Here is a 14,644-nt window from a genome sequence, read left to right as displayed (position 1 = left end):
GTCTTACACAATGTGACATTTATGAAAAACATATTGTATTTAGTATGTATAACTGGGCTTTCCATGATAAAGTGAAAAGTCAGTGGTATCCCAAGCCAACTCATAAAATGATTAAGCCCGTCTGAATGCTATTTGTGCCCTGTATTTTAGACTTGGAAGGGATGGCATGTAGCCTTGAGAAATGTGACATGAATATCAAAATAAGGCCTTCACCCCATACTGAATGTTCTCACACAAAAGTAAATCTTTCATGTACTTTCTCAAAATTGGCAGCCTCAGTAGAGAAATCCTAATGGAAAGTCGCATATGAAAATTAAGCTATGACTATTATGGTACCATAGTTAAAGTGCCCTAACTAGACAGATGAGGGAATCAAAGATGGTGAATTGCATGGATGTAGTCTTGGTAGAAGTACTTTAGTCAGGATGGGATTGTTCTTTGCAAAGTAAAAGAAACAAATACTTTTTTCCCTTCCTTGGGTTCTGAGTGGATGTGTCCAGAGCTTTTTGTTGTTGTTTGTTTGTTTTTAAAGGAAAAAACTGTCTGACAAGGTAGTTGGGTAATGAACTGTGGATAAACATACCTGCATAGGACTCTATTCCCACCTTGATGGATTCATGCCTTGGGGCTGCCTAGTCATTTGTGATTCTCCACCTCCAAAGTAGCTGCATTTGGGGGTACTGGAGCTGACAGCAGTAATTTTTCAATGAATTAAACACTATAAGCAACAGGTAAAAGGTGGTGCAAATTTAGCCTATGATTCAAGAAAGAAAAGACTTCTCTGTCAACTTCTTGTATGTCTGGAAAAAAAGAAGACAAACTCTGATTTTGGAAATGTAACAAACAAATCTTTCCCACCCCTCATTTGTCTCCAGCATGGGTAATATGCATTCTTTGTCTAGATGTGCAAGAAGGAGGACCATTAAGTGTGGTTTAATTAGGCCACAGCTTTATTCCTAAATGTCTGAGAGTACTGGCAGATAAAAATGTACAATGCTGGTAATTCCATGATAATTTACACATACCTGCCGTCAGCCCTCCCCCTTGTCCATCCTGGTCCTCAGACAACGCACTGCTGAGACCTCATCCTCTCCCCTAAATGATGGTTAAGGAGGGGTATATAAGAGGAAGGTAGTTGACTCCCTGCCATAAAAGTCATAGGAGCCCTGAACCTGCCCCCCCCCACTTTCTACTCCTTTAAAGAGTATCTCCTTTAAACCCTTTACCAGTCATTTTTATTCAATCACCGTATCCATTCCTACAGAGTACCCTGCATTGGACATCCACCCCAAGGAGGCACCAGCAATTGCTACCACTCCCAATATCTAGCTAAGTTCCCAGACATCCACTGATGTCTTCTTTAATATTGGCCAAAAATGTATCTGCTCCCAAGTCTGATAGGTGGACCCTATCCTCCCTGAATAACTCTGGTGCCCTGTATGCTATGCTCTGATGAGAAATTAGCAATCCTCCTATGCCACCCCTGAATTTGTCCATCTCGCTGTTCACGTACCTCCTAGCCTTGACAACATGTGGGTGTTTCACAGCTTTCTGCCGCACGCTGTGTGGCAACATGTCTCAAATAGTTTTTCCTCCTGGAGAAAGTTCCAAGATCTTGCCCCGTCCCTCATAGATTTGAGTATTAAGTCCATCCCTTTAAACGTTCCCAAATCATTTTCCCTGAGGTGAATCACAATCGTATCTGAACCACAGCCCAGCTATGAACCTCTATACAACCTGGAAGCTCACCTACGCAACCAGTAAAACAATACTGTGCCAGTAGATCCATACCACTGTCTGCCTGCGTCTGGAATGCAAGCACAAAATAAAATTAACACATTTCCCTCCTGGGGTGTCTCTCACATTCTGTGTGCTTCAGAACACCAATGTCAAATTGCCCAGGCACTCAGACCTAGCTGAGCCACTGCTGTTGCCATCCAGATCCTGAGTGAATGGGAATTAAGTTCATGTTCTGAAAGCCCCCACCTCATCAGTCCCTACCTTAAAACTAACAAACTGGTATGTTGTCAGGGGACTCCCGTCAGCATGGATAAAGAGGGATCCATCCCTCCCTGATGTTATTGACGTGTGTTCCCTAACAGCTGCCGCAGGGCAGATCGTGGGTTTGCCACCCTCCTGTAAAGTAATGGGTTCACTCTGACCTCCTTGATCCATCTGTGACCTACTCAAGATTAATATCAGCAGTTACCCCTACCAATGCATATCCCTTAGTCCAAACCCCTTCCAGGAGAATCCCTACAGGACCCAATACTAGCTCACTGATCCTAAAAGCTCCAAAAAACACTACCAGGCATGACACCATGAACAAGGCCACGCCTTGTCCACATCAACATATGGGCTCTAGGATCCACACCAGATTCCTCAGCATATTAACAGTGATGGGAATATGTGTATCCTCCTGAGGGCCAGTGCTTTGGGACCAACCACCTAGAAACCTCTCCATTAAAAATGCGTTACAAGGTTCTGGGAAAGCATACAGCCTACTGACAAACATAAGGCCTGATAGAAAAGTGGAGATGGTTAATGACACCAGTTGCCAGGTTGCCAAAAACACCATGTACTCCAGCACCCAGGTCCTCTGTAATTGGCCATGTCAATGATAGGCCCTCCAGCTCTTGAAATTGCACAGAATCAGTAAAACTTCCCTCATAGCTCCAAAATGTTTATGGAGTCACTAATCTCTGTGCTATGCTGACAGCCATCATACATCAAGGTTCCATCATGTTAGCAACATCTGTTCAGGTTCCTTGCTGGTTCCTGGTGCCAGTCCTTGAAGTATGTCCATTTGAAAATGAGACAGTGCATCTGCCATGCCATTATCAACCTGGACACATGTTTGGAAGAGAAACAGATATTAAAACTTAAACATTGTAGGTCAAATGCCCTCACCACCCTCATCACCCTGTGTGATCTGGAGGACTGAAGATTGATAACATGTATCGTTGCCATGTTGTCACACCAGAAACACATCCTTCTATTAGTAAACTCCATTCCCCAAATGATCGCTGCAACCAAAATGGGGCGTGGGGGGAAATCCAGAAATGTTGTATCCTGCACTGTCCCTTTTTGTATCCAGGTGGAGGGCCATTTCTGGGTGCACCACCTGCCTTGGTAAAATACCCCAAGACCCATACCTTCTGAAGCAGCCTCGGGAGTGGGTCTTTAAATCAGTCTTGAGTATCCATTCCACCCCTTCATGATGACACTCCATTAAAATGGCTCAGAAACTGTTCCGATATCACCTAATCCTCTGACATCTCTCTAGTAACTCTTATAAAATGATTAGGTCTAGATATGCCTGCAGTGACAGCTGCTAACTGGGCTCAAAATGTCTGCCATGGGGCTACCACCTGACAAGGAAAGTTAAGATGCCCAATAACAGATTGCAGCTCATGTAGTATAACTTTCTTGGCTGCTGTCCCTCTCCTAATCAAGCCTTCCTGAAGCTTATCCTGAGGGAGTCAAGATATACCCATCCATGTGTCTAACTCAATCTCTGAGTAAGTTAAGGTTGTGGAAGGACCCTCCATTTTTCCTCCCCTAAAGAACCTCCATGTTTTTTGCACAGGGCCTGAAAGGTGCCCATCAGGTTAACACATTCCCAAATTCGCCCTCACTGCAAACAAGAAGTCATCTACATAATGCACCACCTGCTGTAAATCAGCTTCCTGCATCACTGCCCAGTGTAGCATTGTGTTAAATTTCTCAAATGCTGAATAGGAAATTGCACATCCCATAGGCATAGCTTTACCAAACTAAAATAGTTCTTTGAAAGAGAAACCCGAAAGGATAAAGTCAGAGAGATGCCGGATCTATTCCATCGTTAACTGAATGAGTATGACTGGTGATGAATTAAGTGATACTCAGTTGAAGCCTTCTTAGGGACTAAGCCTAGGGGAGAAACTCGCACATTCTATATAGTTAAATGGCTGAATGGCCCTGCTACCCTATTCTCCTTTAGTTCTTGCGTAATCTTTTTCTTTACAAAATGACCCATTCCCACTGAGGACTTCAAATTTTTGGACATTACATGACTTCTTTCCCCCATAATAGGGATTCTAAACTCAAATCTAAACTAAATCCATCCCACAATATGCCCCATCTGTATTGTAATTCCAAAGGAGCACCCTTAACACCTCAAGCTTACCCGTAGATGGCGTTCTCGTCCAGCCCCCATTTTCAGCTCATCCCCCATCCCTTCCTGTGCCTTGGCCCCCATACCATGCTTCTGCACCCACAGGTATGTAGGTGCCATTTTACTTACCCCCTCTTCTGTTTCCCCACTGTGGCCTTCCCTAACTGCTGTTGCAATTTTGGGCTGTATGGGCCCCAAAGCACATTTCGCAAACATGGCTAAATTTGCAGGTTAAAAACATGTAAAAACATTAAATGCCCAGCAAATGTCATATATGATGAATGTGATATTTAAGAATCATCATTTATTTCCTTGTATTGCTTGCTATTTTTTGTGTTAGAAAACTAAAAAGAAAAGAACAAGTTGTCCGGGGAGGGAACTGAATTCACTTTTACCTGCAATCGATAGTTTTAGCAGAATAATGCAGGAAAAATTATATTGTATCTATGGGTTGCAGACAGCTTAAGGAACCAGTTTTTGAGCCTACATCAGGGCAATATTTATCTTAACTGGAAGAGGTAAAAAATGAAATTCTTTATAAATGTTTTTATAATTCTGTCTCTTGGTAGCTTGGAAATGGAAGTTTGAGGTCTGGAAGTTTTTAATGGTCTTAGTTGGATTTGTTTGGAGGTTTATTGACTTTGTATGTGATGTGTTTATTACTTAGTAACGTAGGAAGATATGAATTGGTAATGCTGTATAATGCTTTAATTATATCTTTTATGAGAATAATTATGTAAAAGTAAATAAGGTAGGGCTAAGATAATACTTATATTAGTAAGTCTTTCAAAAATATAATGCTTATAACTAAAGTACTTTTATGTAATAATATAAAGAGAATTACATTTTCAAAATATTCTAAGTAGCGAAGGCTCTTAAAAATAGAAAGTAAAGAGTAAAAATGTGTTTGTGACTTGCTTATATTTCAGATTGCTTTTTCAAATTACTGGTATGTAAAGGTTAACTTGCTGACTTCTGTATTTATGCATTTGAACAATTAATCTCATAGCTGTATAGTTAGGAACCATTTGTGTAAATAATAAGTGATCACTACAATGCTTTTATATTAGAAAAGCAAAATATAAAATCCATTTTTAAAATCAAATAATTGCTGCTAGAGGTATAAAATAAGAGGGCAGACTTTAACCTTAATTTTTTAAAAGAATGTATGAATTCTGAAAAGAAGAATATACTTACCCTGTTCATTTTGCTAACATTTCATCTATTATATCAATTGTTAAAAAATAAAACATCATGCACTAAACATGGCTTGATAATCATGAAGTATGACAAATATTAGTTAAAATATGGAGCTCAGTCTTGCAGCCCTCATTCAAGTGAAATTTCCCACTGACTTGGTTACCAGAGATGTGCAAAAGTTCTGGTTTTGTTTTTTGCAAGCAGTGAAAATTGTTTACATACAGCCCTACCCTAAACGCTGGACATTGATGACTCCATATTCAAAATCCTGTGGAGACTTCCTATTGTCAGAGATTGGCATTAAATAATTCTATATTTTGAAGATTCTGCACAGTCAAATAGAACACAGACCTGTACACTCCACTAGTTCAACACCTTTCAAAAATTGGCACAGCTATACATCTAATCACATGAATGAAATCAAGATAAAATTTGTGTGGGCAAGTGTCATTCGAGTCAGACAATTCTGCAAACCTAAAATCCATTACTCAGAAAAAATACATATCCTGAAAATAAAATATAAGGGGAAAGGCTCCTTTTGTCATAGAATTATAGAAAATTGGGTTGGAAGAGACCTCATCCCTGCCAGGGCTTTGTCAAGTCGGGCCTTTTAGTGGCTAAAATGTCTCAGGGAATGTTGGATTAGCAGAAAGAATATTTATGATTCATTATACAAGATCCACTGTGGTCAAATTGAACCACAGGAATACAGCTGCCGTTCTTTTTCAGTTTTTGCATAGGCACAAATGATCAAACATAAAGACCACTGAGGATAAGTGGCTTGCAGGAATCAAATATACACTAGGGTTATTTGACTCATGGTTGGGATGAGAGGGGGAGAAAACATCAGATAAATCTTTACAGTTAAGAGGCTTATTGAACGCATGTTTAAATACAAGTTGAAGAAGGAACCGGTCGCCATATGGGTCATTTTGATATGCCCTACATGCATTTTGCAAAAACAGAATATTCTGTCAATTCAGGTTGTTAAGGCGGTGGCTCTGAGAGAGTCTGAGGGTTTGATCAAGTATCATCTCAGGCAGAGCAAACAGAGTGTTCATCACAGGGACGTTCCACACAATGGCTCACGCTGACCCATTGTGATGCATTAGTGTCGAGAAAATGTCACAGGGCCACCAGCATGCATCCCTGCTCCTTCCAGTGAACCATGAGAGGGAGAGAAGAAAGATATACTCCGCCCTTCCATAAGGAGGAGGAACTACATCTAATGAGAGAAAAACAAAATAAATCCCAGTGCCATCTCTTGCCATTGCTTGTTGTGTGAAGTCTGTGTTAACATTTTGTCATTCTGTAAAGATATGTTGTGATGCTGCAGTATTTGCATTGTGACACTTCAATGTCGGGACATCATGATTTTTTTGGTCTGTTTTACTCCAATCAATGATAGAGAGTTTTCCATTTTTACAAAATTAAGTTCAGCACAGCTAGAATGTGAGTCTATATTTTAGATAAGTGGCTTACCTTCCTGACTGTATACGATTCCCAATATGGCAATCAATAGTTTATTTTCTTTAGAATATAATTATAGGATTTTTAAAGGTCATGCATTGGACATATGAGAAATGTATTCCTATTAGCAATCATCCATTGTAAACTAATCTGTTGTAGATATAATATGGGGCTATATTTTATATACAGTTTTAAAACTACTGGAAAACAGAATATCTAGAACCTGAAGTAAAATGACAGAGTCATATCCTGGATTTTCTGCTACACACTTGATTCTTCATACATAGACTGTAGATTCATGTTTGGATTATTTTCTTCACAAATACCTCAGTCTACTGAGCCCATACTGTAGAAAGGGATTTTTTTCCACATTCCTTAAACTTCTTTTTATAGAGTTCAAACTGTAAAAATTAGATGTGCAAGAAATACATGTTTGATAACTGGCTACAAAAGTGATGAATTTTCCTAACTCACTTGATGCTAATTACATCTTTTGTATTTTTTTTTCCAGTTTGCACATTCTTCTGTACTTGTGGCCCTGTTAGGCCATATGTTCAGGTGACACTCCAAAATTTTACATCCTAAAGCATGGAAACTTTACTTTAGTACCTAAAAGACGGTATTGTAAACACTACATCATTTGCTTTATGACACTGACTTCTTAATGGGGATATGTTTAAAAAAAATTCTGTATGCCAGCAATACCTTTTTGATTCAGTAGGAGATGGAAAAGAACTCTAAAATAAAGAGCGAGGTAATCCTCAGAGGCCACATTTTGTGTGTGTGTGTGTGTGTGTGTTTGCCTCACGTTGATGGAAAACATCTGTTCTTAATTTTTTTATATATTATGCAAAGCTAGTTTATTCTTGTGAAAATATTGGACTTCAGCCAATACAGTCAGTTAAAAAAATATATAAAGATACATTTTTTATACTTGTCTTTGTCCCTTTTTGTGATGGTTTGGTTTTGGCTATTTTTTATTTTTTTAATGTTTGATTTTGTTTTAAGCGTTAAATCCCCCAGTGCCCATCACTAGTGAGAGTGAGTCAGATCAAATTATTATAATTATTGCTATTACAAATGCCCTTTGTTATTTTATACATACCGCTGCTTTTTGGTCTTCATTTTACAACTGCTTTTTGACTAGAGTATTCTTTCCCTCATATTATTAACTTGTTCTTCATGGAATTTACATGAGGGAGTGTATGGTATGATCTACATAATAAGCAGTAGACACCACAAACATGCTGTCTAACCATTGTCAAGTTAGTGTAGGCATCATGGCAGAGGAGACTTTTAGGGGGGGCCTGATGGTGATCAGTGAGATGGCTTTATGGATTTTCACTGGGAGCTACTCCCATGCACAAAGGTTGGCATCGGAGAAAGCTCAAAGTTGATGGTTTGAAAATTTTACAGAGGAGCAGTCAAGACTTGCACCATTGGTGTAACAGATGCAGTGTAACATCTCAGTGATGTATAAGAGATGATAAATATGGTAGGGATAGGCTGTGAGGGCCCTTTAAAGTGAAGGCAAATAGTTTGTGTATGGTGTGTGGAAAAGAGGGAGCCAGTGGAGGAATGCAAAGTATTGGGGGTTGGGGAGCACATGGCTCAAGGAAGTTAACTTTGCAGCAGCATTCTGCCTGGGAATAAGTGGAGTTAGAAAGGATTTGTCAAGACTGGTGAAGAAGAGGTTGCAGTAGTTCAGATATGAGATAAGCCGGACTTGACGGGAGCTTTAACTGTATCGATGTAGAGGAAAGGCTGGATCTTAGAGATATTGTGCAGAAAGAAGCAGCAGGATTTTGACACTGCCTGGATGTGTGGACGAAGATAAAATGCCCAAGTTACAGGCCAGAGTGAGAGGGAAGGTGGGGGTGGTGTCCATAGTGAATGAGAAAGGAAGGAGAAAGAGAGGCTTAGGGGGAAAATGTATAGCCCTTTTTACACCATGTTGAGCTTTAGCTGGCATCTGTATTGGCTGCAGTAGGAAGATTGCTTTTGCTTTTTTTTTTTCCCCCTTGTGAACTTGCCTCTTATTTTGTGGAATGAGCAGGGTATAAGTAGGGTGGGGGCACTTTGGGCTGCTTGCATTACATGAAAAAGAGGAGGGGGAGGACAGGGTTGGTTTCTGGAAATTAATGGATGGGGATGTAGGGAAATGTAACATTCTGTACTTTTTGAGTTATTCGTATGTGTTGTTTGATTATTAATTTTTGTCTGCCTATTTTGTTTGCCTTTGGGAAAGGACCTGTCTCTTATTCTGTGTTTGTACAGTGCCCAGAACAGACTGGACCCTCTGGGTTCCACTGTATGCAATTAGATGATTAATAATCTCATTGTGACTATGTATTACATCTGTTATCACAGCCTGAATTTTAAAAAATGTGGACTTACATTTTTATCTTTCCTCCTCCCCTGCTCTAGTTCCCTGGTTTTGAATAGAGACCTTTTCTTGATGGGTTCTGTGCCTGAAGGCCCTGATAGCCTTAACATAAATAAACTATGAAAAGTATGTACAATAAATAAGCGGTGTAGCTGATTAGGCCCTAAAGCGGTCAACAAATCTTATGCTCAATTTACAATACAGAAGCAACAGTGCACACAATCTAAAATTAATACCAAAGCCAGCCCTGATGGATTACAGTGAAGTACCTTTGCTTATACCAAGTTGAAGAGGCTTCCACAGACAGCCACATGTCTGTCACAGAAAAAGTCCCCAGGATGTGCTAGTTTTGCTTGGTGGAACAGGTTTCTATGCTAGATCCCTGTCTTCATTGTAGCAGCCCGGTTTGTGTAACTCCCATAGAGCCAATCACTTGTTTAGTGATCCTGACACGTGCTCCCATGCTCTTCTTTGGTATGTGGCATAACAGGAGGCAGGAGTGCTGACTAAAAAGTGACTCAGTCCTGTCAATGTGTGAAGCACTGGGTTGGAGAAGATGAATCACTACAGGTTCTTTCCAGCACAAAGGATTCTATGACCTAATGGTGTGAGAATATTGCATGAAAAATGGAAGAGGATAAGATGAGAAGAGAAATCAAAGAGTGTTTAACTTGTGCCAGAGTTTGCCAGGGCTGAGCCCCAGCACCTCTAGGCTCGGCAGTTCATAGCTCTGGCACCTCTGGGCTTGCCATGTCACTTACAAAAGTAAAAAAAATTGCTTAAGCCGTGGCACCTCTTTCATTACAAATTAAGCACTGGGGTAAGGAGAGACAAGGAAAAGAGGTGAAAAGAGGAAGAACTTTGCTGGGGTTTGATACTATAGAGGAGCAGAAGAAGAGAAGGAGAACTGAAAGTGAGTGTATAAATAGTCAGTGGGTGACACAAAGGGGGAAAAAGGATGGCAAGAAAAGTGGAGCGATTAAATAGGGGAATGAAAGGAGGTAACTAGCCAGAAACTCACTCGAGGAGCCATCTAGAAAGCTTCCCTATGCATCTTGGTTATTGATACCACCTTCCTAGACATGGGGTTTACTTGAAAGGTCAAAGGTGGGTTTTACTCACTTTTTGCCAAACAGAAAGGTGATCATTCTGATTTGCAGAGCACAGTGTGTAAAATTTTAACCCACTGCAGTACCTTAGTACACAGTATCAATTAAGGATGGCATTTCAGCTCAACTGCCCTATTCTTGCAGACTTGTCAGACCTTTGCAAGCATTGTAGTGTAATCTTGGTTATTTAAATTCATTCATTTTTTCCACTGGGATTTAATGATTCCTGTGAAGCAATTATGATCTTCGTACAAGTGTAGAGACACTACCTGTCAATGAGTACTTAGGGAATTCTTAATATGTATATTGCTGACCTGATAAACTGTAACAGCTCTGAGGGAGTTGTTATGGTCTTTTGCATCAATGAGTACTTAGGGACTCTTTAATATGTGGATTATTGGGACAGTAAGAACGGCTGCAGTCCATTGTGTTAGTGCAGCTGTTTCACATGTGCACTAAGATATTACACTAAACAGTCTTACAAAATGCCGTTAAAAATGAGTGACAGTAGTCATTTTAAATTAAATAAATGTCTTTTTCAGTTTTATTTTCCCAGAACTACAAATGAAGCACTAATCCAGATCCTAGATTTATTAGTTGTAGAGGTTCCATTTTAAAGTTATACAGGAGGTGTGCAAAAAGATCCCAAAACTAGTATTATTTATTATTATTGATCATATTTATTATGGTAGTTCCCAAAGATCCACCAAGAATGGGGTCCCATAGTGCTAGGCACTATACAAACAGTAGTCGAAAGTTTACAGTCTGAATAGACAAGACAGACAGGGTGGGGAAAGGGGTGTAACAAAAAATCAATGTGAACAATGTAATGAAAGCAAACATCAAATCGGTTTCACAATTTTGGGGAGGGGGCAGAGAGGATCAGTTAAACAGAAAGAAAAGAGAAATGGGATTGAGCTGGGTTGGATGGTAGAGCAGAATGGCAGGTGTGGAGTGAAACTGAGGTGAAAAGACTGGGAGAGAGAAGGTTGGAGCATGTTTCCGAGTAGATGCCCAGTCAGCACAGGGCAAAGAAGGTCCAGTCTAGTCAAAACTATAGAAAGTTCTCTGAATGTCTGAAAGCAAGTTTTGGAATACCTTTCTTCCTCTGCCTCCTTGTCTGCAACTTCAGAACTGAAAAAACACTGATAACTTGTTCCTGGCCTGAGATTGGACATGCAAAGTTTTAGCATGGAGCAAATGTTGGCACCTAAACATTTCATTGATGGAATTCCATAGAACTGCTTAGATGAGATGTGTACAGCTGCATTATAAGCCATTAGGAATTTATAACACAAAGGCCAAAAGAACCTTAACTGTACTTTTCTTGATCCTGTGATCATTTTTTATTTTGTATTGTTTGTGTATTTTACGGTTTAAAATGAGGAGCATTAATAGCCCTCTACTGAGACTGCCAGCTGGCATTCTCAGATTCAATCATGAAGTTGGATTCTTTTGTGCTGTTCTCAAGAGAGTCAGAGATTTGATTCAGATACTGTGCCAGACACACTGCATTCTTTCCTCAAATTTTCTATAAATGCATCAGCATGGATGGCTGTATTTTACTAGAGGGGAGACTGACACAAGATAGCCATACTGATTTGCTTGAGATAGGATTCTGCCTGCATGAGTATGAGTGGTATCAGGTTTTGGTAAAACTTAAACACTTAAATGAGTTGTCATAAACCCAAAATTTTAATTATCACAATGGATTTTATGGCAATGCAGTGAGCCAGGGGGATCGTTTGTCCTTTGCCTCTTTTTTTAAGGCACTTAGGTTGGCACTCCCAACTATGGTTGGCTGGAAACTGAATTCAATTTTTCAAAAAAATTTGAGATTTTGAAATTTGGTTTTACTCCTCATTGGGGGGGAAAAAGAGACTTTTTAAAAATTTTCACACAAAAAAAATGAAGAAAAACACACACACAAACACTTACCCAGAATAGCCAATAGCCCAGGGGTTAGGGCACTCAACCAGGATGTGGGAGAGTCAGGTCAGGGTCAGGTCCCTGCTCTATATGATTCTGATGAAAAAAGATTTAGTCAAAAAATTCCTGATTGGCTCTACTTATAACTTTTATGGTAAGAGAGACCAAAAACAAAAATACTGTATCATTTGTCGGGATGAGAGTTATATGTTTTGGTGCCAGGCAACCAGTCTGTCCGGATAACTGACATCAACTCAGGCTGGGGCAGGAGCAGGCTCGGGCAGGAGTGGAAGCAAGAACAGGCCCAGGCTGGAGTGGAAGCTAGAACAGGCACAGGCTGGAGCAGTCTGTCAGAACTACCAGGCAACTGGAAATTCTTCTGACAAGATAGCAACATTGAGCTGACTGGAATGGTTGCTTCCATTAGGAGCCTTTATACCTGCCTTGGGGTCACCTGATTAGATTTGTGTATTGGCTGGACCCTAATTGATTGGCATGGGCCTATCATAGGATTTGCAGATAATTACTTCAGCTGACTCACCAGCTCAGGCTCAGAGATGACTCATCACATAGTCCCATTAACTGCTACTGCTCCTTTGTGACACTGGAGCTGTTTTTTTCTCTTTTATTTTTCTAATGTATGTGAGCCCATGTTTCCTGTTGTGAACTGACAGTCATCCAGAAGCCAACCTTCCTTTCTCCCTGAAACAAACAGCTACTGCACTAAATCAGCAATAAATCAGATCTGGCCCAAATTTTGAAACAGGAGCACATTAGTGTTCATACACATGATGGAGGCATGCAAAACTCCCAATACTTGCACTCAACTTGAGATTCCACACTCAAGCCCTATACACATGCATGTATGCTACCCCAGTGTGTGTGCTCTTGAGTCAGATAAGTGCAAAAATGCTCACAAACTCATGCATGTCTATTTGAAAAATTTTGAGAATAGCCTTTGTCACAGTGTTTCAACCAAAAACCATGAATGACAGAACCGATGAGCAAAAATTATTAAATGGAAGGGGACTTAATTTTAAGGGAAGAAGCAAAACTTTGAATCTGGTTTTTATTTGTATCCAACTGGTTCATCTAACTCTAGTCACTTTGACCAGTTCTTACACTTTGTACTTTTTGCTCTAGTGGAAGTGGGAGGGCAGAGGCTATTTATATTTTAAAAATAATTTTGTTCTTTTTGGAGCATCATTGGAACTGGTTTCAGAGGTTAATTATGTTGGAATAAAACACTGTTCATGGATGATTCAATTTTTCTAGTATGTGGGCTGCTTGTCAACATATGTAATTGGTTGCAAGCCAAGGTTTATCACAAATTCCCTGGTTCAAGAAAGCCTAAATGTATATGTACAGCCCATTTGTTATGTCCTGTTCCTATAGTCACAAAGGACCTCTTGTCAAGCTTATGTGCTTCCATCCATAAACAATGATGAAATATTTAAAATGTTATCCTATGTGTATTTTATTAATTGCTTCAACACTGTATAACATACTATAATGTTGGTGAGATTTTATAGAATTTTTTATATATGTTTTTTAAAAAATGAGAATCTAGGTGCTAAAATAATGTTGTGTATTTTTGCCTGCAATAATTAATACTGTTTTACTAAAATACAGGTGTAGATTCATTGGGGTTACACCAATACTGAATTTTGCCCACAGTTTTAAAAAAACAATTAATGTGAGAAAAGCCCTATTCTAAAACTTCAGGAAAAAATTGCCTTTAAAGAGTTTTAAAACTTTAACGTGTGTTTGTTTACATCTAAAGGAATGTTGTGTAGATGAAGCATAAAATTGCAAGCTTAGTGTTGTCAGAATTTTAAACATGGTTTTTCCATTTGTGTTAAAACTAAAATAAAAACTCAATTTTCCAAGTACACACTCTGAAACTCCTGAAAAGCTGTCAGATTTGTGTTGGTCCCATTACTACTTCATATCTGTCACTGGGGAAAGTATGCGAACATGAGGCGCACACATTTATGCTCGTACTATTAGAGGAAACCCACTATAAACATCCTCATGGAGTCTGTAAATCATCCCCCAGTGCACAGAACATATTTTAAGATTAATGTTTTAAGTGAACAAGAAAGAGAAGAAAGTAGTGCATCTTGCTTAGAATTTTACTTTTAAAAATGGTTTCAGAGTAGCAGCTGTGTTAGTCTGTATTCGCAAAAAGAAAAGGAGTACTTGTGGCACCTTAGAGACTAACAAATTTTAAAAATGTTAGCTGATCCCCTAAGTGTTTCCTGTTTTATTATATGCAGTATAGTCATCCAGAATAATCTGATCTATAGTGCAATATAATTTAACATTGAAATAATTAAGCAATTACAGAGTCAGATTTTTAAATTTACTAGTGTGGTTGTGAGCTTTTTTCCT

At 39.3% G+C, this 14,644-nt stretch overlaps 1 protein-coding gene across 6 annotated transcripts in view; it reads left to right on the top strand.

Annotated features, from left to right (window-relative positions):
* Positions 1 to 14,644, top strand: part of ELP4 (elongator acetyltransferase complex subunit 4) — a 248,158-nt gene that overhangs the window by 140,942 nt on the left and 92,572 nt on the right. Inside the window, exon 11 of one of the 6 annotated variants that reach the window (XM_038405560.2) lies at positions 7,338 to 10,816. The exons of the other annotated variants lie outside the window; for them this stretch is intronic. Coding sequence (XP_038261488.1) covers positions 7,338 to 7,388 — 51 coding nt within the window. The 3' untranslated portion in view covers positions 7,389 to 10,816. Of the gene's footprint in view, positions 1 to 7,337; positions 10,817 to 14,644 lie in introns of those variants that run through there. 6 annotated transcript variants of the gene reach the window in all.

This window comes from Dermochelys coriacea, chromosome 6 (genome assembly GCF_009764565.3).
Source record: "Dermochelys coriacea isolate rDerCor1 chromosome 6, rDerCor1.pri.v4, whole genome shotgun sequence".
In the NCBI taxonomy this organism is placed as follows: Eukaryota; Metazoa; Chordata; order Testudines; family Dermochelyidae; genus Dermochelys; species Dermochelys coriacea.
This window is presented reverse-complemented; position numbering and strand designations above follow the sequence as displayed.